The sequence below is a fragment of the Hibiscus syriacus genome, unplaced genomic scaffold (assembly GCF_006381635.1).
Source record: "Hibiscus syriacus cultivar Baekdansim isolate YM2019G1 unplaced genomic scaffold, ASM638163v2 tig00110788_pilon, whole genome shotgun sequence".
Lineage (NCBI taxonomy): Eukaryota > Viridiplantae > Streptophyta > Magnoliopsida > Malvales > Malvaceae > Hibiscus > Hibiscus syriacus.
This window is the reverse complement of record NW_024062863.1, coordinates 186,169-210,553: the sequence shown is the minus strand read 5'-3', so window position 1 is coordinate 210,553 and position 24,385 is coordinate 186,169. Positions and strand designations below refer to the sequence as shown.

The 24,385-nt window shown below is 35.7% G+C and overlaps 2 protein-coding genes and 1 long non-coding RNA gene across 3 annotated transcripts; 1 reads left to right on the top strand and 2 right to left on the bottom strand.

Moving 5' to 3' along the window:
• Positions 1 to 10,530: 10,530 nt before the first annotated feature.
• On the bottom strand, positions 10,531 to 19,882 carry LOC120140662 (14 kDa proline-rich protein DC2.15-like). Its single transcript, XM_039155630.1, has 3 exons — positions 19,399 to 19,882; positions 15,247 to 15,251; positions 10,531 to 10,542 (listed from the first exon to the last, which is right to left on the bottom strand). The coding sequence occupies exon 1, from the start codon at positions 19,819 to 19,821 to the stop codon at positions 19,420 to 19,422; it is 402 nt and encodes a 133-aa protein (XP_039011561.1). The 5' UTR covers positions 19,822 to 19,882; the 3' UTR covers positions 10,531 to 10,542; positions 15,247 to 15,251; positions 19,399 to 19,419.
• Positions 14,687 to 24,355, top strand: LOC120140665. The gene is made up of 3 exons (XR_005517732.1): positions 14,687 to 14,697; positions 23,272 to 23,274; positions 24,239 to 24,355. It is a non-coding gene; the product is annotated as an uncharacterized LOC120140665 (long non-coding RNA).
• LOC120140661 (14 kDa proline-rich protein DC2.15-like) lies at positions 16,612 to 17,127 on the bottom strand. Its single transcript, XM_039155629.1, has one exon. The coding sequence runs from the start codon at positions 17,075 to 17,077 to the stop codon at positions 16,661 to 16,663; it is 417 nt and encodes a 138-aa protein (XP_039011560.1). The 5' UTR covers positions 17,078 to 17,127; the 3' UTR covers positions 16,612 to 16,660.
• Positions 24,356 to 24,385: the final 30 nt, after the last annotated feature.

Below are 24,385 nucleotides of genomic sequence, written 5' to 3'. Positions count from 1 at the left end.
ACTAGGCATCAACCTTAACATCCCAATCTCCCTGAGCTTGCTTCTCAACTTTTGCTCAAGGAATGTTCTAAGAGGCTTCCAATGTTAAACCGACCTCTTTTCCTCGTCATCTTGTTTCTTATGGTTTCCATTATTTCAGTAAATCAGTGTCGACATTGGTAACTTTTTTGTTTTCATTTCCTGTGGAGATTGATGCTGAATAATGTTGGTCAAATAATAGCAACCGGTGGCTGCTTGAATTTTAAAAGTGGGGGCTGCCTTAAATTTCAAAGTTAGGCAGCCCATATTTTTTAATTTAAGCAAGGGTTAATTATTTTTAGTCATTAGATTTTAGGGTATTTTCAAAGATTAGTCCCTAAGTTTCAACTATAAATACCATAGCTCATTTAACTTCAATATCATCCCAAAATCAATTTCTTTCTCATAATACTAAAGAGTTTAGAGAGTTCTCTTGTGAGTAGTGAGTGTTTTGTAAACACTTGTAAATTTTCTCTCTTTAGTAAAAGATATGCAGTAGTCCGGAGACGTAGGCAAAATTGGCTGAACTCCGTTATCAATTTCGGGTATTATTTTTCCGCTTTTATTTTGCATTCTCACTAATCTGGTTATAGGGAAATTACTCGTACTCGGTTTATTTTCCCAACAACTGGTAATTAGAGCTTTTAGTTGTGAATTTTTTCAATTTTTTGTGATGTTACTATTCATTCCTATTCACGTGAATAGTGAATTTTGTGAATGGTAACAATTTTGTCGGCGATACGAGTTTATCGACGGAGGTGTTATAATACACGATGGTTCGCACAAATTGTCAGAAACGATCCAAAGAAGCCAGATTCGAGTGGGAGCGATGGCTGCAGACGAAGGGAAGGCGAAAATTGAAAAGTTCGATAGTGCGGACTTTGGATTTTGGAAGATGCAAATTGAAGAGTTTCTGTACCAGAAAAATCTATATCAACCCCTCTAAGGAAAACAACCAGAGGGCATGAAGAATGAAGACTGAGCTCTCTCGACAGACAAGCCTCGGAGTTATCCGATTGACGTTATCCGCAATGTGCTTTCAACATAGCAAAGGAAAAGACCACGGCATGTATGGCGGCTCTCTCCAATATGTATGAGAGCCATCGGCCTCAACAAGTTCATTTGATAAGGCGATTATTCAATTTGCGGATGGCGAAGAGCATCAGTGGCTCAACACCTAAATGAACTCAACACAATCACAACCTAGTTGAGTTCCGTGGAAATTGAATTCGATGATGAAGTTCGAGCTTTAATTCTCTTATCATCTATACCAGACAGTTGGAATGATATTGTTACAGCAATCAGCAGCTCGTCGGGAAACAGCAAATTAAAATTCGATGATGTTCGGGATCTGGTACTGAGCGAAGAAATTCGACGAAGAGAATCAGGTGAAGCATCAACCACCTCAGCCTTGCACACGGAGTCCAGAGGGAGAACTTCATAAAGAAATTCAAATCATGGCAGATCCAAGTCCAGAACGGGAAAATCAAGAACGGGAAAGAAAGATTTTACATGTTATAACTGCGGCAAGAAGGATCACTTTAAAAAAGATTGCCGAGCACCAAAGAAAAATATCGGCGCACAAGAATATGCCAACGTGATAGAGGAGACAGGTGATGCCATGATTCTAAGTGTTAACAGTCCGATTGAATCATGGATCTTGGATTCAGGGGCATCTTTCCACTCCACCCCATGCCGAGAAATCATGGAGTACTATGTCAGTGGTGATTTTGGGAAGGTTCATCTAGCTGATGATGAAACCTTGAAGATCGTCGGAAAAGGAGATATCCGACTAAAGTTGCCAAACCATACCACCTGGACGCTGAAAGGAGTGAGACATATTCCTGGCCTCAAAAGAAATCTAATTTCTGTAGGACATCTTGATGGAGAAGGATATAGCATAACTTTTTCAGGCTGTGAATGGAAGATTACCAAAGGAGCACTCGTCATTGCTCGTGGTAAGAAGACTGATACTCTCTATGTAACCTCAAATTTAGAGAATATCATTGCTGCAGCAGATGCTGATGGAAAATCAAACCTATGGCACCAAAGGCTTGGTCATATGAGCGAGAAAGGGATGAAGAGGATGCATCTTTGGCAAAAAGAAAGTCAGCTTTACAAAGATTGGTAAGACACCCAAGGCTAAAAAGTTAGAGTTGGTTCATACTGATGTATGGGGACCATCTCCAGTTCCATCTCTTGCAGGCTCATTATATTATGTCACCTTCATCGATGATTCTACAAGGAAGGTTGCATCTTTGGCAAATAAAGAAAGTCAGCTTACAAAGATTGGTAAGACACCAAGGCTAAAAGTTAGAGTTGGTTCATACTGATGTATGGGGACCATCTCCCAGTTCCATCTCTTGCAGGCTCATTATATTATGTCACCTTCATCGATGATTCTACAAGGAAGGTGTGGGTTATTTTCTGAAGAAGAAATCAGAAGTCTTTGATACCTACAGAAAATGGAAGGCCATGGTGGAAAATAAGACTGGTCTGAAAGTCAAGCGGTTGAGGTATGACAATGGAAGAGAGTACAGAAATAGGAGATTCAGAGATTTCTGTGCAAACAATGGGATCAAGATAGAGACAACAGTTCCCATGACACCACAGCAGAATGGCGTAGCAGAACGCATGAACATAACTCTGAATGAACGTGCCAGAAGCATGAGGATACATGTCGAACTACCCAAATTTCTATGGGCTGAAGCTATCAACACTGCAGCTTACCTGATCAACCGTGGGCCCTTAGTTCCTTTGGATGACAGAATACCAGAGGAAGTTTGGAGCAAGAAAGAAATAAACCTTTCACACTTAAGAGTGTTTGGTTGTATTTCTTATGTACACATAGAATCTACTGAAAGAAGTAAACTTTATGCTAAGTCCAACAAATGTGCCTTTGTTAGTTATGGTGGTGATGAGTTCGGTTACCAATTTTGGGACTACGAAAATCGAAAGATCATCAGAAGAAGAGATGTCATTTTCAATGAGAATGTGATGTACAAAGACAGACCAACTGTAGAATCAAGTAGCTCCAATACCGAAGCTGAAACAAAGGAATTTGCTGAGTTCGAGGAGATTTCTAGAAATGATGTTCAGATCAATCCTGAAGCATTTCAAGAAGAACCAGGCACACCAGAACTGAGACGCTCCTCTAGAATTCCTAAACCAACCCAACGGTATTCTCCTTCTTTGCACTACTTGTTGCTGACTAACAATGGTGAACCAGAGTGCTATGATGAAGCAATGCAAGTGGAGGATTCAGTCAAGTGGGAGTCTTCCATGAAAGATGAGATGGACTCGCTTATGTCAAATCAGACATGAGAATTAGCTGAATTACAACTAGGCAAAAAAGCGCTCCATAATAAGTGGATCTACAGGATTAAAGAAGAGCACGATGGGAGCAAACACTACAAAGCAAGATTGGTTGTTAAAGGCTTTCAGCAAAAAGAATGTATTGACTACAATGAAATTTTCTCTCCAGTCGTGAAGTTGTCTACAATCAGACTGGTGTTGAAAATTGTAGCTGCAGAGAATCTACATCTTGAGCAGTTAGATGTGAAGACGACTTTCCTTCATGGTGATTTGGAGAAAGAAATCTATATGAGGCAGCCAGAAGGCTTCATAGAGGCAGGCAAGAAAAACCTGGTATGCAGGTTGAAGAAGAGCTTGTATGGTTTAAAACAAGCTCCTAGACAGTGGTACAAGAAGTTCGATAGCTTCATGGGTAGCAGTGGTTTTACCAGATGCCAAGCATATCATTGTTGCTACATCAAGAGGTTCGACAATAGCTTTATTATTTTATTAATGTACGTTGATGACATGCTCGTTGCAGGCTCAGATATGCAAGAGATTATAAACTTGAAACAAAAATTGTCGAAGCAGTTTGCTATGAAGGATCTGGGCGCTGCAAAGCAGATTCTTGGGATAAGTATTAAGAGAGACACAAAGTCGGGGACTTTGATGTTATCACGGGCTGAGTACATCAACAAAGTATTCTCCAGGTTCAACATGCAAGATGCTAAACCAGTAAGTACACCTTTAGGTGTTCACTTCAGACTCTCCAAAGAACATTCACCAAAGACGGAGGAAGAACGTGCACACATGGTGAAGGTGCCGTATGCCTCAGTAATTAGAAGTCTGATGTATGCCATGGTTTGTACCAGACCAGATATTGCTCATGCAGTGGGAGCTGTTAGCAGGTACATGAATAATCCAGGCAAGGTACACTGGGAAGCTGTCAAATGGATCCTCAGATATCTGTGGGGTACTACAAACAAAGCACTTTGTTTCAAAGGTGGATATACAATACTGACAGGCTGTGTAGATACTAAATTAGCTGGAAATGTTGACATCAGAAAGAGCACTACAGGGTATGTCTATACTCTAGGAGGTACTGCAGTAAGTTGGGTTTCTCAACTACAAAAGATAGTTTCTCTCTCCACAACTGAAGCAGAATATGTCGCTGTTACGGAAGCCAGCAAGGAGATGGTTTGGATCCAAAGTTTCTTGGAAGAGTTAGGCAAGAAACAAGAAAACAATGTCTTGCATTGCGACAGTCAAAGTGTTATCCATCTAGCGAAGAATCCGTCTTTTCATTCCAGGACGAAGCACATACAATTGTGATATCATTTTATCCGGTCTCTTTTGGAAGATGGGATTTTGAAACTTGAAAAGATCAGTGGAGCTCAAAATCCAGCAGCCATGTTAACAAAGACGGTGACTACGGATAAACTGAAGTTGTGTTCAACTTCAGTTGGCATGCTAGAATAACAAGACTAGAAATGCTGTTGCATTGATCAAGGTGTGAAGACAGATTAAAATCAGTCTTCAAGTGGGAGATTGTTGGTCAAATAATAGCAGACGATGGCTGCTTGAATTTTAAAGGTGGGGGGCTGTCTTAAATTTCAAAGTTAGGCAGCTCATATTTTTGAATTTAAGAAATGATTAATTATTTTTAGTCATTAGACTTTAGGGTATTTTCAAAGATTAGTCCCTAAGTTTCAACTATAAATACCCTAGCCCATTTAGCTTCAATATCATCTCAAAATAAAATTCTTTCTCCCGATACTAAAGAGTTTAGAGAGTTCTCTTGTGAGTAGTGAGTGTTTTGTAAACACCTGTAAATTTTCTCTTTTTAGTAAAAGATCTACAGCAGTCCAGAGACGTAGGCAAAATTGGCTGAACTCTGTTATCAATTTCGGGTATTATTTTTCCGCTTTTATTTCGTATTCTCACTAATCTGGTTATAGGAAAATTACTCGTACTCGGTTTATTTTTCCAACAAATAAGTCTAATACTTTTCTTCAAGTGCTTTTCTTAGGGCTTTTTCTCTCTCTAAATGACATGAAAAGACTTGTATTATTCACCTTGTTTTAATTCCTTATTGTTTCTATGCCAATTTATTAATGAAATTTGTATTTTATTCTAAATTAATTGAGTTTGAATTAACAAATTTACGTATGTTTATATTCATTAAGAATTTTAAATTTATTACGAATTTGATCGATATTTTATATTTTTATTATTTATTTATATTTACAATTGCAATAAAAACAGCACAAATAAAACACACTTGTAAGTATAGTTTTGTCCGTGACTGAGAATTTGTTGAGGTATATCTAAGCATTGTCACGTGGAAAACTTAAAAAAGGATTGAAAAGAAAACTCGTCTTACTGCAAAAGAGACAGGTTCCTTGGAGTTGCTTCACATTTTTGATACGATTTCTGACATTTATTTCATTCCAGGACGAAGCACATACAATTGTGATATCATTTTATCCGGTCTCTTTTGGAAGATGGGATTTTGAAACTTGAAAAGATCAGTGGAGCTCAAAATCCAGCAGCCATGTTAACAAAGACGGTGACTACGGATAAACTGAAGTTGTGTTCAACTTCAGTTGGCATGCTAGAATAACAAGACTAGAAATGCTGTTGCATTGATCAAGGTGTGAAGACAGATTAAAATCAGTCTTCAAGTGGGAGATTGTTGGTCAAATAATAGCAGACGATGGCTGCTTGAATTTTAAAGGTGGGGGGCTGTCTTAAATTTCAAAGTTAGGCAGCTCATATTTTTGAATTTAAGAAATGATTAATTATTTTTAGTCATTAGACTTTAGGGTTTTCAAAGATTAGTCCCTAAGTTTCAACTATAAATACCCTAGCCCATTTAGCTTCATATCATCTCAAAATAAAATTCTTTTCCCGATACTAAAGAGTTTAGAGAGTTCTCTTGTGAGTAGTGAGTGTTTTGTAAACACCTGTAAATTTTCTCTTTTTAGTAAAAGATCTACAGCAGTCCAGAGACGTAGGCAAAATTGGCTGAACTCTGTTATCAATTTCGGGTATTATTTTTCCGCTTTTATTTCGTATTCTCACTAATCTGGTTATAGGAAAATTACTCGTACTCGGTTTATTTTTCCAACAAATAAGTCTAATACTTTTCTTCAAGTGCTTTTCTTAGGGCTTTTTCTCTCTCTAAATGACATGAAAAGACTTGTATTATTCACCTTGTTTTAATTCCTTATTGTTTCTATGCCAATTTATTAATGAAATTTGTATTTTATTCTAAATTAATTGAGTTTGAATTAACAAATTTACGTATGTTTATATTCATTAAGAATTTTAAATTTATTACGAATTTGATCGATATTTTATATTTTTATTATTTATTTATATTTACAATTGCAATAAAAACAGCACAAATAAAACACACTTGTAAGTATAGTTTTGTCCGTGACTGAGAATTTGTTGAGGTATATCTAAGCATTGTCACGTGGAAAACTTAAAAAAGGATTGAAAAGAAAACTCGTCTTACTGCAAAAGAGACAGGTTCCTTGGAGTTGCTTCACATTTTTGATACGATTTCTGGCATTTATTTATTAATATATTAATTTAGATTGAATATTATATAGATATATTATGAGTATATACTTATTTGTAATTAATTAATTAATTAAGATTAATACAAATCAAATGACCTCAGTGGTTAAGGAATAGTATTATCTCTATAGGTCACGGGTTTAAGTACGACATTTGTTAGGGTTTTTGAGCATTTATTGTCAAATGAACGAACATATACTATTATATAATCATTTCAAACTAATAAAAAATAATATAACTAAAAGAAATAAGAATATTAAAAATTTTCTCCATTAAATGATAACTAAAATTATAAATTTTTAATAAATTAATTTTTTTATGAATTATCAAGTAGGCCCTAATTTAAAGAGTTTGACTTGAAAAATAAATATCAAAATCTAATAAGATAGTAAAAGATAAACTATACAAATGGTTATTAAGAGCGTGTTTGGAGATCACGGTAATTATTTGAAAATGTGTTCATATAATTATAAAAAGTTTAAATCACAATGATTGACAGAATATAATTTTATTGTAAAATATCAATTACATTAAATGAAACGAGACTTAAAAATTACAATAATTATATAAATATTCCATATATATATATATATATATAAATTTAATTATATGGTAACTTTTCAAAAGTGTCTAAATTATATATAGAATTATTACCATTGTTATTATCTAACTATGAAAAGTTAGCACGAATCAATCGACTTCGGTAGTAAATTATTATTGTTATTTTTTGAGTTTTCGAGTTCGAATACCATGAATATCAAGAGTGTGAATGTTCAATGTCAAATGGTTGAGAGTTATCTTTAAACAAATATTACATTATACTTATCATTTAATACAATTTGACCCTTAATTCGCATGTTTAATTGTTTTATTTCCTATTAAAATTTTTGTTATTTCAATTAAGTCCTTCAGCATGTTCATATTTATTAATATCTTCTATTATTTATTATTGTTGTTGTTTTTATATGTATATGTCATTTTGTTTTTATTTACATATTAATTTTAATAAAAAAAATTGTTTCAAATCATGCATGAAATTTTGATTAAAAACCATATTTTTAAACGAGTTAATTCCATTATATCCCAAAATTATAATTCTCATTTTAAATTGATCCTTAGGCTTTTGAATATTTTAATTTCATCCTCAAACTATGACTCTCATTTTAAACTAGTCCTTAAACTTTTGAATATTCTAATTTCATCCCTAAACTATGACCCTCTTTCTAAATTGGTCCTTAAACTTTTTCATATTCCAATTTCATCCCCAAATTTATCCAAATATGTAATTAGTATTAACTATAATTTAACATAATTTTTGTCAAACATATAATAATACAACTTGGCCTAATGATTTTATTAATAAGGGATGCGATTAGTATATACATATAATTTGAGATAAAATTGGAATGTTCAAAAAGTTTAGGGAAAGGTCATAGTTTGGGGATAAAATTGAAATCTTCAAAAGCTTGAGGACTAAATTAGAATGATAGTATATTTTAGGGGTAAAGTTGGAATAATCAAAAGTTTAGGGACCAATTTAAAATAAGGATCATACTTTGAGGATATGTGATGGAATTAAATCTTTTTAAATTTAAGATAATATTATTTTGTTAAGATGATTCACGGGATATTTTGTAATTTATTTGAATTTTTATATAGTCTTAAGTATATAGTGGACCAAAGTGCGACGACTTATCTTAATTATATAGTCTTTCATTTTTGGTGCTTTGTATAATTTCCCTGATTGCATGACAAATTGTTTGAATTTTCTACCAATTACATTATCGTTTTTATTTTTCAAAAAAATAAAAATAAAAATCAATACATGTGATTTTAATTTTATCAAAATGATATAATTCAATCTATTAATAATATATATATAAGTCAAATTCACAATAAAATCGTCATATTTTTGTAATTTATTGCAAAATACATATAAAACTATTTTTAATAACATGATGAGATTACAATATAATATATATTCAAAATTTTTCTAGTCTATTGATAATGAACTAACACTCTATAGACGTTACTGATCAAATTCAAAACATCTAAAAAGATCAATATTCTTTTTTACCGATTAGACTACTTGTTGAATTTATGTATAAAACTAATGAAATTTTCAACTTTGAATCCCTTCTTCAACTTGCTTTCTACATCATATACCCACATATATAGTTTTGAATCACAAGATCTTGTAAAACCCCCACATTGCTTTCCTGTTGGCTTGAAAGAAATGGAACAATAATTCAAGAATGTGGACCAAACATTTACAATACAATAAAATGATATGATTCAGATAATCAACTATCAATTAACGATGGTATTGGGTCGAATTAAATGGATTAAGAAATTCAAATTAATCGAGTTTAAATTGTATTTTCATACTATGTAGAACTTTCCAACGCCTGCTACTGATAAAATAAATACCCCGATTGAGAGAAAAAAAAAGTTGTTTATTTATAGAATGTTGCACTGAAATTAAGGAACATAAATTAATTAAGGATTAGAAGGCGAGAAGCCTTCTTTCCTGGCAGCAAAACAAGTACATAAATAGCAGTTAATGAATGATTAGGTGATTTTACCCCACTGACACCGTTTGTTTTTATTTTTACTTTTCTAACACCGTTCGACCAATATTTCCAAAACTAGCACCCTTTCTGCTGAGTTGGCAAAGGCGCGTCCCCGGGGGCGCTTTACCCGGTTTTTCGCTGAGTTGGATGCCACGTGTGAAAGGCGCGTCCGGGGACGCCTTTGCCAACTCAGCAGACACGTATTTTGTTTTATAATAATAGTTTATTTTTATTATTATTATTATAAATTAATAATATATTATGTAAAATGTTTCGATTATATTATGTAAAATGTTTCGATTATAATGTAAAAATTATAACTAATAATATTAAATATTATATTAAATAATATATTAAATATTATGTATTTAAAAGTTAAAAAAAATTATTTAGGTGTACATACATTGACAAAATATAATGCAATAACATTAAATTATTAGAAATAAAAACATTCATTTAAAAACTTTAATTACATAAGAGTTAACGGTTATATGATGATAACAGAGCTGGACATTTTTTTCTATTGTGCCCGATTTCTACAATGCCCACATCGTTTTTGTTCTGTTGACTTCTCCCGAATATCCATATCACAATGTATTCTAGTAGATTTTGGACGACCTGAGTCCCTCAATAGCAATGGATCTGGGACAATTGTAAGCCAAGTTTGAATCTCATTTGGGTCTCTTTCGTTTCCTATGGGCGGAAACTCAAATTCATATACCTTGAAAACTTGTGAAAGTTGGTATAACGGGATCAACATAATTTTTGTAGTCCAAATGCGAATGTGAGCAAGCAGCAATGACATGAGAGCATGGATATTTGAGTGCTTGAAAGAAACCACAATCGCACCACCTCTCTTGCAGATTAACTCTGAAAGAGTTAGCTTCAATCCCTTGCAGCGGACGTGGCATTTCGGTTACACGAAACAATTCACGGGTGCGAGAAAAATTTGTAACTAACATCCCATTTGATGTAGCCATTTTTTTCTGTAAATCGGCTACTAGTCTTGGGTGGTAAATATGTCCGTTTTGCATCCAAGTAAGAGCTTGTCCACCGAGTTTTGCAAAGAGTTGACCCAAACGAAAATAAGTCGTTTTGACCAACGCCGTGACTGGTAAATGACGCGCCCCCTTTAAGGTTGAATTTATTGCTTCAGCCAAGTTTGTTGTCATATGACCATAGCGATACCCCCGTCATATGCATTTGTCCACATTTCTTTGCTGATGTCCATAATGTACTCGCACCCCTTCTTATTTTTGCCAAACAGCTCTTGTAGCATCGACTCAAACCTTTGAGGTAAGAGTTCGTAACCTAAGTCATTAGGAATATGTAATAGTTAATATGAAGTATAAATAAGTATAAGAAATTGATAGAAAAATTGGGAAAAAGTAACATACCCATCCGCACGACTAACTGACGTTCATCGTTCTTCTTGTATTTTCCGTAATAGTTTGCAATATGACGGACACAATAACGATGTTGAACAGGTGAAGGTCTATACATTGTACCCAAAGAGTCCATTGCTGCTTTTATCCCGGCTCCTCGGTCTGAAATAATGCATACTCGTTCCCTGGTGACAACATGTAAACGTAAATTTTTAAGGAAAAAAGCCCAACTCAGTGTCTTCTCCTTGAACGAGGGCAAACGCAACAGGAAGAATATTGCGGTTTCCATCTTGGACCACAGCCAATAATAAAACTTGTGTATTTCCCATACAAGAAAGTACCATCAATTTGGACAATTGGTTTACAGTACTTGACTGCATTAATACTGAGGGTAAGTCCAAAAGACTCGGTAAAATTGGCAGCGATCGCGAACCATTCGATCATTCACGTAATGATGTTGAGTTTCGAACTCAACAATTGTCCCGGGATTAAGTCTTTGCACAACATGAAACCAACTGGGCAGCTCGTTGTAAGAGGAATCCCATTCGCCATGAAGTTTGCAAATGGCATTCTGTTTTGCCAACCACGCTTTTTTATATGAGACAGTGTACCCATATTGGGACTGTATAGCAGAAATCAACACTGCAACAGCTATATGAGAGCTTTGCTTCACAATGGGCATGATTGCTTGACAAATAATGTTGGAGTCCAAGTTGGGATGATCCTGGTTTATACCTGTTGCACAACATGTATGAGGACCGTTGTATCTGGTTAGTTCCCATAAGTTGTTCTTCCTCTTCCTCTTTGATACACGGACCATCCATTGACATCTGTTGTGACGTTGGACTCGCAGTAGCAGATTCTCCGTGTTAGATCGATCAACTCGGGACTGAACTGAGTTACGAATATTGTAACTCTTTATTGCCATCATTGCTTCCTCCTTCGATGCGAACTCCATTCCAATATGTAAATTACCGTCATTGACTGATGATTGAAGTCCATAGTTTCCAACATCAGGAAGATCTGGAAATTCAGCTCATACATTGCATCATAATCAGCCTCATACATATGTGCAGGAAGTTCGGCTGGTGTTGTATTTATCGGAACGTCATCCTCGTCATCATCAGAATGTACGTTAAACTGTGGTGAGTCAGGTTCAACGAATAATCCCGTTCAGCACCATCTGCACCTGGCTCCCGAAGAGGTTCTTCTGGTGGAGATGAGGGTTCCGATAATCCAATGTTGAGGTCAAATAAGTTCCGCTTGCGTGTCCTCCCCTTGAACTTGAGGCCATTGTATCATGTGGGATGTGAATAGACTGTCGTCTGTTGCATTTCCATATGTAAGTCGAAACATTGGCAGATGAATGTCTGCCCCTTGAAGTAGAAGAGATGTTGCCATATGGATTATTGGTGAAGCCACGTGGGTTGAGATCATAAGCAGTTGAAGATGAATGCCTTCCTATTGAACTTGATGGCATGGTATATGGCGTTGGATCCGCCATTAATGATGTGAAATCATTACAGATAAGTTGTGTCGGGCTATCAACTTGATCAGTTTGATATGCAATGCCAAAGTGAGAGGAATATGAGAGACCACGAGTTACACGAACCTCAATAAAAGTGGCATACATTTCAATAGAGATTGTGAACTCCCCATATGAGCATCAACCATCATAGAAACATCATCGTTTGAAAGCTGAAATGATGTATACGTGAGCGGAAAAAGTTCAGTAGGAAATCTGTATTGAAGTGAAGATAGTCTTCTCTGGCCTGCTACACGAATCTTTAACGAAATTTTTGTGATTAACTCCTCAATTGTGATGTTTCTCTTCAAGGTTAAGGGGATATAATGATCTGACTCAAAACAACCCCCTCTTCAGCTTCCTTAATTTCTCCATCATACAAAACAACAGCAGAAAGACGACTCATTTTCAGAGAATTTGAGAATTTAGAGTTTGGGAATTTGAGAATTTGAAAGATGAACTGAAGTTTGTTTTGAAAGTTTATAATTTGCATATAATAGTTTCTATATCGGTTCACTATTCACGTGAAGGCGCGTTCCCGGGGCGCGCCTTCCATTATTTCGTCAGAGAATATTATCATTGCCCTATTATGTCATTCATGTCCTCGGGGACACTAGATATATCAGTACCTATTATTTCACTATTCACGTGAAGGCGCGTTCCCGGGGGCGCGCCTTCCATTATTTCGTCAGAGAATATTATCATTGCCCTATTATGTCATTCATGTCCCTCGGGGACACTAGATATATCAGTACCTATTATTTCACTATTCACGTGAAGGCGCGTTCCCGGGGGCGCGCCTTCCATTATTTCGTCAGAGAATATTATCATTGCCCTATTATGTCATTCATGTCCCTCGGGGACACTAGATATATCAGTACCTATTATTTCACTATTCACGTGAAGGCGCGTTCCCGGGGACGCGCCTTCCATTATTTCGTCAGAGAATATTATCATTGCCCTATTATGTCACTCATGTCCCTCGGGGAATAACTTAAATTTAACTTCTTTTGAATGTTCAACAAGTTAAGAAAACTTAAATTAAAACGTTATGTGAAGTTTGAATAAATTAGATAAATGTTATTGATAAATTGAATAAAGTGAAGTGATAAGTTGATTGTGACATTGAAATTGTATGGAATAAGCATTGAAATGTGACATTGAATAAATTGCCAATTCACCCCCTCTTGTTGATTACGTCGATCGATGAACTCAACATAAGTTGATTTTAATGTATACGTTTTAATATATATGTTAATGATAAAATCATATGTTGGAGTCCTTTAATTTCAATTTAAGTATTGTGAACTAATTGGAATATAACTTTTAATTTCGAATACAATTGGAATATTAAGTTGAAATTTAATGTTAAATTCGAATACTATAATTATTTTTAAATTTAAATTTGAATAATATTTTATTTTTATTTTAAATTTCGAATAATATAATTTGTATTTTAAAAACATTTATCAAACTTTAATGTTAAATGTGAATAAAAATAACATAAAAAAATATGTATGTAACCATGAAACATTTAAATAACATAACCAAATTACATAAAATTCTGAAATTTAATTATTTAAATAACATTAAATATAACTGGATCACCGATGTCGTCGTCTCGATGAGTTCCACATGGCGGTGGTTGCCTATTTCGTGGAGGATTTCTTCGTGGAACTTGTTCTTCAGTCCTCATCTTCACTATCATCATCAGCAGCATTTTCTTCATTTGGTGCAGATGACGCTGAAGGGGCTGAAGGGCCTGTATAAATAACGACCCTGGAGGAGTGCTAGTAACATCCCACCGCTCCCCGGGAACTGTGGAAACTGTGGAAACATTGGCATCGATGTATGTGATCCAGATGAAGATTGAGGTGTCTGCGGAGAAGCACCACCAGCCTAATAAGAGAATGTAACCCTGCGGGCTCGGAATGTAACCCTGCGGAGATGGCATATAAACTGGTGGGCTTGGCATATGAAGTGGAGGGCTGGGCATTACCCCGCGCATCGACGAATAAGGGTTGTGGTGGGACTGATGCAGAACCGGTAGCGCCTTCTCTCTCCACGCGTCGGGGGACGATGATATTGAGACGGTTGACGTCTTTCTCGGCGCCTAGGAATGTTAACCCCTCGTCTTCGCCGAAAGTAGAAACGCCCCATTTTCATTAAACCAGTCCATATAGTTATTCGTAACCATACCAGTTTCAGCGTAATATTGTCGAGGGGCCAACAGTGTATATCGGTTCTCCCAAAGCGCAATCCAATCTCTGTGTCTCACCACCCAGTTAACATCTTTCTTTCCCCGTCTATCTATGTTATGCACGTCGTCTAAATTTCTAGGAGCTCCAGGAATATATTGCGTACAACCATACTGACGGAGCACGCGATCAACTGGATGCCACTCAATAAGCATAACATATAAGAGGTATAACCGATATCCATACCTCTAATGACCCTCTAGGTGGGGTGGGATGCAAGCTTTCACTTCATCGCTCGCATAAGGTATCCACTGAAACTGAAATATAAATATACAATTCAATAAATAAAATATTCTAATTATATCTAACATTTTAAATTAAAATATTAATAATTAAACAAATTTAAAAACATACCTCAGACCCAGCTTTCGTATCAATAAGTAAACGAATTTCCTCTAAAACAGTAGGTATACTTTTATGGTCCTTTCTTTTCATCGACCACCTATGAAATATAATATAAACTAAATATCACCCTATTTAATTGAAAATATTTAAATCAAAATTTAGTTCGAAAATTACCTCAACAATAAGGGGAATACGTATGGTTCATTCACGATCGGGCATAAGAAAGGCATGCGGAACCACGCCCATGATTGTAGAAGCAGAAGACATCCACCGATAGCAGTTTTCTTATAATTCGTCGCCCGACACATTTCTCTAAAGAGAAATGCCAAAACTGCAGCACCCCAACTATATCTTCCAGCTTCATCAAAATCGATCAGATGCCGCAACCACATACAATGCACCTGGTTGCGAGATTTGTCGGGCATCAATATTCCTCCAATTATTCGTAGAATATATGCCCGAGCACATGCCTTTGCTTGATCCTCTGAAGCATTTTCATTTAAAACCTCAAAATTAGCTTTCAACCAAGATAAAGCTATTCTACCTCCATTAAACTCTGGCGGAGCAGCTCCAAGATAATCAATGCACATTGATTGCCAATCACCATCCGCCATACCACACATCATATTTCCGTCGACGGGAAGCCCCAGATGCATAGAGACATCCTCCAACGTAATTGTTGCATCCCACATGGAAGGTGAAAAGTGTGTGTCTCGGGCCTCCACCTCTCAATCAGTGCAGAAATTAGGACAGGTTCGAGTTTGCAACCGCCTATAATTGTTGCAATATACCCGAACCCAGCAGAAGCCAAATATGGCAAAATACGTTCCGGTGTCGGTATACGTGGATTTTTAATAAAAGTTTCTAAAATACGATCAGCATCCTAAATAATATATATAAAAGTAAAATTAATATAATTCATAATAACTTTAAAATAAAAATAAATTTAAATATTAACATTAATTATAAAATATTACCATATCGCTAAAATGTCTGGAGATATGATCATTCCAATCGCAACAGTATTTCGTTTTCCATTATAACTGTAGACAAACAATATAATTAGCAAAAAAATTAATAATTCTAAATAAATAATAATTTATAAATATTATTTTAATAATAAATAATATTTACATAAATATATTATATAAAAATAATAACTATTTTAAAAAATACTAACATAAAAATAAATTTCTTACCACTAATAACAAATTTAAAACTCAAATAGTTGGAGAATTTGAGTCATATAAGAGAGGAGAAGATGATTTTGGTGTGAAGAATGAGTGAGGGTTGAGGGGGTTTATAGGGGAGGAGGAGGGTAGTTAGGAAAAACGGATGGGGGCATTAATGACATTTAATGGAAGGCGCGTCCCGGGGATGCGCCTTCCACACGTGTCTGATATGGCAAAGGCGCGTCCCCGGGACGCGCCTTTCACACGTGGCATCCAACTCAGTGAAAACACGGGTAAAGCGCGCCCCCGGGGACGCGCCTTTGCCAACTCAGCAGAAAGGGTGCTAGTTTTGGAAATATTGGTCGAACGGTGTTAGAAAAGTAAAAATAAAAATAAACGGTGTCAGTGGGGTAAAAAAGCCGAATGATTATGGCATGCCAAAACTCCAAATGAAACACACTCAAAACATATTAAAAAAGAAACCAAAACATTGGAAGTAAGCTTAATAATAACATTTGTAACCGGCAGGCAGTTTCTTTCCACAGGTGTTGAGCAGCAGGGACAATGAAACGGGAACATTGAGGTTAGTCCCCAACACATTGGCCTTGATTGCAGTGCAAAGGCAAACGGCGGCATCGAGATCAGCCAAACCCGAGATGAGAGAGCAGCATTTGGTCCTCGACGAGCTTCCGACGACAAGGTGCACTAATCCCCCCAACAAATCAGCACAGACGCCCAGTTTGAGTGTATCTTTAGGGCAAGTGGCTGGCTTTTTAGGCCCCGAGGGCGGGCCCTTGGGGGATGGCTTGGGACTCTTTGGTGGTGGTGGGCATGGCACGTAGGTCGAGCTCACCAGGGTGAAGAACAACAGGTTCAGGGCAACGAGAAGTGCAGCCGATGTGACGGTGGTCGAAGCCATGATGTTTTAGATTCACAACAACAGAGACAATGGTGTTATTAGTTGTGAGTGTTGGTGTGATGAAATGGTGAAGCAGGGCTAGGGTTTTTATAGGCGAATTAAGGGACTGGTTATAGCCATGGGCACGTTGTGAGTGAACATACCCCATGTGGGCACGTTGGGTTTGGGGTACAACCTGGCAGACCAGGTAGGGATAAGCCTGAAAGAAATTGGATGAAAAACTATGGATTTGTCTATAAGTCGTCAATTATTCATCTTCACATATTAAAATCAATATAAATGATAATAATAAAGTTAAAGATAAGAATAAAAATGATATCTCAAACTATTTTTGTTTCTTCCATGCTAGTTGATACGCTACTTCTAAGATCATAATTTGTATAAAAAAATTAATTACAATTATGATTATGTTGATCGTAGTTACAAACATAATAGATATTATTACAATTATAATTTGTATTATAGTCATGAATATTTTTTTACTTCACACAATTTATTATAAAATATAATAATTTAAATTGTTGCAATGGGTTATTGATTTTTAATTTTTTTTACTGTAATAGAACAATAACGGGAATAGTAACTCAATATTATTGTTATTGGTTGTTGCCCATTAAATTGTGACTTCTATTCACCATTATCGGTGTGATTCTATTTCATAACATTATTTTTTATAATAGTAATCTCACATTGCACCACTGTTGTTATATAACGAATACTATTTCGCTCATTCCCTTACCACTATTTAAATCCCTAATTACATTAGATTAATTGTTATTAAATGTAAATCATTAAACATATGAGTATTTGATTTATTAGAAAGAGACGTTTTTTTATTACATAATATTTAAATTTTGAATTTTAGTAAATAAAACAAGTTAAATTAAGGTCTTTCTCATAATGAACCTACGCCGTATTCGATTCAAATTAGTTAGTTATTAAATTAAAATATTAATATACTACTATATATATGTATGTATACGTGTATGTAGAGAAAGAGAAATAATATTGGAACCAAAATGAATGAATGAAAGGGACAAGTGGAAATAAGCACATACATGTGAATGCTGATGAGGTAGCTTTGTCTCTTAGCTTTCATGGTGAACTGGAAAAGCCAGAGCAATGTATGGGGATTTGCAGATGTTTGAGAAAGGAGAGGAATTAAGCACATGGCCCCTCATAATTACTTCCATCAACTCTTACTTCTACTGTTCCTCAAGTTGCTGGAATTTCTTCTTCTTTCTATTAGCTACATTCATACTCTATTCATTTTTCTTCTGAGTTTTCTGGTTTTGTTCTTTTCGTATTTTCCCGGAAAATTCAAATTGAAGCATATAAGAAAGTAACATTTAATGGAAACAAAGCAGTTTGAGAAGCTTCCTTTCAATATTCTATGATTACTGCTAAACCCTAATTTTGTTGGTATATGGCATTTTTCGGAGCAAAGTGTTGATATATTGGCATGTTGTCAATGGAAGACCAACGGAATCGATTGCTTAAACTAAAGGATCGTTTTAGTCATTGAACTTATAAAAATTATAAATAGTATTAAATTTATCAAATTTTTATAAAATGGTCTCTGCAATATTATAATTAAGTGTAAAATTCTGATGAATTTAATGATTATTTTATAACATTTGGATAAAATTTAATATCATTTTATAACATTTTAATAAAATCAATGACTGTTTTATAATTTTTATAAAATTTAGCAACCAAAATAACCATTTGAGCATAGTTAGTAACCTTTAATGTACTTTTAGCCTTTTCTATTTTCACATATATTTGTAGGGTAGTAGGTGTTTTCATTCTCTTAGGCACTCATGGGGTAACATAAATCTTACTGCCATGCATGTTTTTCCACCTTTTCATGTTGGTATAACTGCAACCAGTTTATGCTTGTGTTCCTCGTACGCAGCCACATCATACGCCGTAACGCCGCCGAAACCCACCACGCCACGGAGGCGCTCCCAAGGTTGAGCCACCATTATTGAATGATATTGGTTATTAGTTTTCGCTTGAAGAATTCTTAATTAAGGTATAAAAATATTGATCCATGTGGTTTGCTCACATTTTGCATGTTGTGAGAAAAATACAAACATAAAAATATAAATAAATAGGCATCATATTAATAAATCGATAAAGAAACAACAAGGAAAATAATACAAGTATTTTCATGTCCCTCAGAGATTCACAAATCTCTGAGAAAAACACACTTGAATGCATCAATTCCTACTAGGAAATTAAACAACAAAGTTGCCAAAAGAAATTAAACACTGCTTTATTGGAAACTATAAATTTCAAAAACCATAAGGAAGATGAAGATGGTGAAGTGTGGTGATTTAGCATTGGAATCCCGTTGGAACGTTCCTTGAGCAAATGTTGAGAAGCAAGCTAAGGGAAACTGGGATGTTAAGGTTGAGGCCCAAGACATTAGCTCTGAGTGCAGTGCAGAGGCAGACGGCGGCTTCGAGGTCGGCCAGGCCTTGGATAAGGGAACAACATGGCTGCACCGGGGGTGAACCGACGACGACGTTGACCAAGTTAAGCACATTAACGCACACACCTAACTTAAGGGCATCCCTGGGGCATCTGCCTCGTGTAGATGGAGTAGGGTTGGGGTTGGGGTTCTGCCTCGGGTTACGGCTGGTGGGAGGGCAGGGGGTAGAAGCACTGCCAAGGGAAAGGAAGAGAATATTGAGTGCCAAAAAGAGGGCCATGGAAGCTGATCTTTTTGAAGCCATCTCAAAACCCTAGTTGGCTTAGAGTTGAAAGTAGGAGTGTTTGAGGATGATGAATTTGGAATGAGGGGAGAGGGGATTTTATAGTGTCTTCAAGAGGGGTAGTCGGTTGTTTTTTAAATGTTAATCAAACTGTAGGGTCATCACTTTGAGCTGGCTGGTGAAGCATATGAGAAACAAACATTCCATGAGTTTGGCTGGTGAAGTTTGGATGTTTGTGATTGAGGAGGAAATTATATAGCACATGCCATGTTCCCATTGCTCTTATAGGATCGATCTGCAGATCTATCTTACCATAAATTATATGATTTGCAGCTGTGCTTCATCCAAGTAATAATTCAAAACATTAAACAATGTTAAGTTCGATAATTAAGTTATTTTAGGGTGAGTAATTGCATATCCTAAACACAATTTGTATCCACCACATGAAAAAAATATTGAATACGAAATTAATAGTCAAAACCCAAACTCAATAGCTCAGTTTGGAGAGAGTAATCTATTTGGGATATCGGTTCAAAAGATTAAAGTTGAATCTCTGTTCCAATTGTAGAGATGTAAAAAGAATTTTGATAAAATATTGGGTTTATAACATAAAAGAAAAATCATTTGAACTTTTTGTATCTATATATTTTATAGTAAATTTTTTTCTCATCCGTTGAGGTACGTGATTATTTCATATTACTTCACTTTAATTATTTTTTCACTTATAAATTTTTAACATATTCATAGTTTGATCTACTTCTTTTAAATATGTTTCACGTTGGATTTCAACTTCCATTTAATGCATAAGCTAATAGTTACGTTAGCATAAATATCTAATTGATACAATACCGACATTATGAGAGTTCAATTCAAGTATTTTAAAATTTAGATATCATTTTGAAATCCATAAAGTGCTGACTCTCGCACACGTTGATAACAAAAGCTTTGATTTAGACCATTACCATAAATTACACCACTCCCCACAACAATTAAGCATACACACCCGGTTTGAGTGTATCTCTAGGGCAAGTGGCTGGCTTTTTAGGTCCCGAGGGCGGGCCCTTGGGTGGTGGTGGGCATGGCACGTAGGTCTTGCTCATCAGTGACAGACCGATAGGGATGGTCGTCCATGAAAATTTTAAATTTCTATATATTTTAAATATTTTTTTTATTTTTTATATTGATAATTTGTTTTTATCCATCTAATATAAAATTATACATATGTTGGAGCTCACCAAGGTGAAGAACAATAGGTTCAGGGAACAAGAAGTGCAGGCGATGCAACGGTGTTGAAAGTCATGTTTTAGAATCAGAATAACACAGTGATATAGTAGTTGTTGTTTCGTACAATTAATGTAAGTGTTGGTGCGATGAAATGGTGAAGCAGAGCAAGGGTTTTTATAGGCAAATTAAGGACTGGTTAGCCATGGGAGCAAAGGATGAAAGTACCCCATGTGGGCACGTTCTGACAGGCCACACAATATGCAGGGATAAACCTAAAAAACTGATGCAAAACTATGGATTTGTCTATGTCGTCAATTATTCTCAAATTAAAGTAAATATAATAATATAAAGATAAAAGAATCCAGTTCAAGTGATATGGTAGGTAGTTGAAAGAATAGAAACACATTACCTTTCGTATGAATGTCGGACACATACATACGCACTCGAAGATAATTCCAGTATGAATATACAAGTGAAAGTGCATTTATGAATAAAAGGGTTTTCATAGGTTAACGAATGATTGGGCTTTCGTCAAGTTCCATTTTGTTTATGCCTTGCATTTGTGTATCCACTATCCAACATTGGGCAACCGCCCATAGTTTTGTGTAATATCAAGACACCATAGCTGAATACCAATTTTACCTAAGGGAAGAAGAAAAATTGCAGGATGATTGAGCAATGTAGCGTGGATCATGCGCGGGAACGACATCGTTTCGCGGTGCGTTGCCTCCACTACCCGACAAGCCCGTAAGATCATTCACGTTCATTTAGACCTTGGAATTCTTGAGGAAACTGATCAAAAGCCAATCGATTCCGAATTTCAGCAGGGTCTAGCACATGTCACAGGGCAGGAAAGGCTGTAATGTCTGTCTCTATTTTTGTCCATCAAAACCTGATCGATGACAAATAAAAATGTTGTTAAAACTTAAAATACGTAAGCATTTGCGTTTATGTTGTTGGGTAGTTGGCGTTTAGGTTAGTGCTTTGGGATGTTGATGGAGGTTTTGGTGGTGGGACGAAAGTGGTTCAGTGACTGTGGCAAGAGTCGAGTTGGTATGGAAGTGGTGATAGCTGAGTGAAGAACGGTGAGGAGATTACCGCTGGAAGTGAAGGTTTTCTTGGCGATGGGAAGTGAAGGTTTAATGGAATGAAGGCTCCTGCAGTAAAGGAGAGTGGAGAAGAACAGATAAATACAACTGTGGAAAGGAACCATCCATGGAGAGATAAAGTGTCTAGTGAAAAAAATGCTAAACATCAAGACAAAAACAGGACAACACGTTCAATTCGAACAAGCAAGGACTGAATGATATCAAAAAGACTATGGGGCATGTAGAAGAGAAAACCTTATGGAGATGACAAAAATGCTTAATAGGTTCGATAGCAGCTGTTTGTGATACCAATAGTTTTCTAGACAGACTTCGAGTGTGGGGCCTCGGTAAAATTGAAATTAAGAAGATTGGAGGAAGATTTTTTCTGTTAGAAATAAAAAATGAGAAGCACTTCAAAATTTTGGAGGAACATAAATGGTCTTACCTCAATGAAATTTTGGTGGAATCAAGAGATCTTTAGAAGAATTAGAAGACATTAGTAGTATTGGGTTGTCTTGTGATGGTTTTGACAAGCATGGTGCTAAGTTGTCTGAGGATGAAATTCAAAATATTAAACAAGCTGAAATTCAGGTTCCTTATCAGTTTTGGTCAACCTTAAGAATGGTTGCAAATGCATTCCGGGTAAGAAAAAAAATAATTTTAAGATAGATCTTTAAAATATGGTTTTATCGACGGCTGCAAAAAAGAAAGTGATTCTGAAGAACGCGAATCAAGCATTGGCATTTGCAAAAAAAAGTTGGGTTTTAGTATCGATGGAGATGAGCAGGAAGTGGTAAACGAATTGACAAGACTGGAGGGGCTATAGCTAACGTGATGGAGGTTTGTTTCGGGGGCTCTTAGTCGCCACTTGATGCTGGTTTTTTCATTCTCTATTGACCTAGATAATTCAATTGGTGGAACGTGCATTGATGTTCTGTTAATGATTGTTCTGCGTATGGATTTTTAAGATTAAGAGTTTTGTCGTGAAGTTGCAAAAGTCCATACGGACTATGTGATCAAATTGGTATGCATCTTGGAGTCAAAATTGTAAGCAACTCATAACAATATTTGGGGGCTCTTTCAATGATAGGGCGTGGAAGAAATATATATTTTCTGTGGAGTTTAAAGAGAGTTCTACCAAGCGTATTGGGAGCTCGAGTTTGTGTTACTTGCTCTTGAATGTAAATGAGATTTGTTATGTTTGTGGAAGGCTTTGTGTGTGTTTTAGCAGATTTCAGTATGGGGTTTTTAGAAAATCAATGTTGGAATATCTTCTCGGCACCCCACATTTTTACTTGCTCGAGTCATGAAGAGTTTTTGGAGTCTCGTGGATCAAGCTCTTGGGTGGAGAGTGTGCAATGAATGTCTGATTATTCCTGGAATGATGTCTGATTACTGGGGCTTGAAGATGAATGAGATGGATGCAACCACAGAAGAGCTAGCTTAATTTTAAGAAGGATTGCAGTGTTTCAAGACATGGGGGCTACGTCTGCTGAATTCTTTGCAGTCTATTTTTAATTGGTTCAACTTGCTATGCCTAAGTGAGCAAGGCTCCATTTTAGGATGCAAATCAATTGATGAAGAATATTGATTTGCAGTCAACACTCCTTTAAGATAGCAGAATCTAAGGTTGGATGATAGTAGCTACTTAGGATCTGATACAAGAGCGATCCTGTTATGCGAACTATTTTAGGATTTAACAATAGTCTTCTTAGCTTTGTTGTTTGTAATTATTTATTATATAATAAAAATTCATATCAAACGTGTACTGAATTAGATAATGATTTATTAGTAATAATAAATTTAATTAAATAAATTTAATTTTATCTTGATATATCAACTAATAAATAATAATAGCTTGGTAGAAGGCAAATGTTGATTTATGATGTTATGTCTGAATTCAAATGGGTTTTAAATGGTGTATTTGGATGAATGATGAATAAAAAATAAAGGTGACGAAACGCATTATTATGATGGTAAGATTAATTTTTTTTTTGGATTAACAGTTATAATCCAAAACCAATATAATGTTAAAAGTTTTATACATCGTAAATGGATCACTTAGTAATGTCAAGAAATGTCACCCTTCTAATAAAGGGGAGAGTGAAATAAGATTATGACTAAAGCCATTCTTGAATAATGGAAAAGATCATGGCCTAATGATTATGTACAAATTGAACCCCCTACAAGGACACTGAGGCTAACTAAATTAGTGGGAGTATTATAAGCTCTAAGCAGCTACAGTCGTGGATTATACTGCCAGAGTACATTTC

Bases quoted from the DNA above. Each gene is read 5' to 3' on its own strand.
- LOC120140662 (XM_039155630.1), bottom strand. From the start codon at position 19,821: ATGGCTTCAAAAAGATCAGCTTCCATGGCCCTCTTTTTGGCACTCAAT.
- LOC120140661 (XM_039155629.1), bottom strand. From the start codon at position 17,077: ATGGCTTCGACCACCGTCACATCGGCTGCACTTCTCGTTGCCCTGAAC.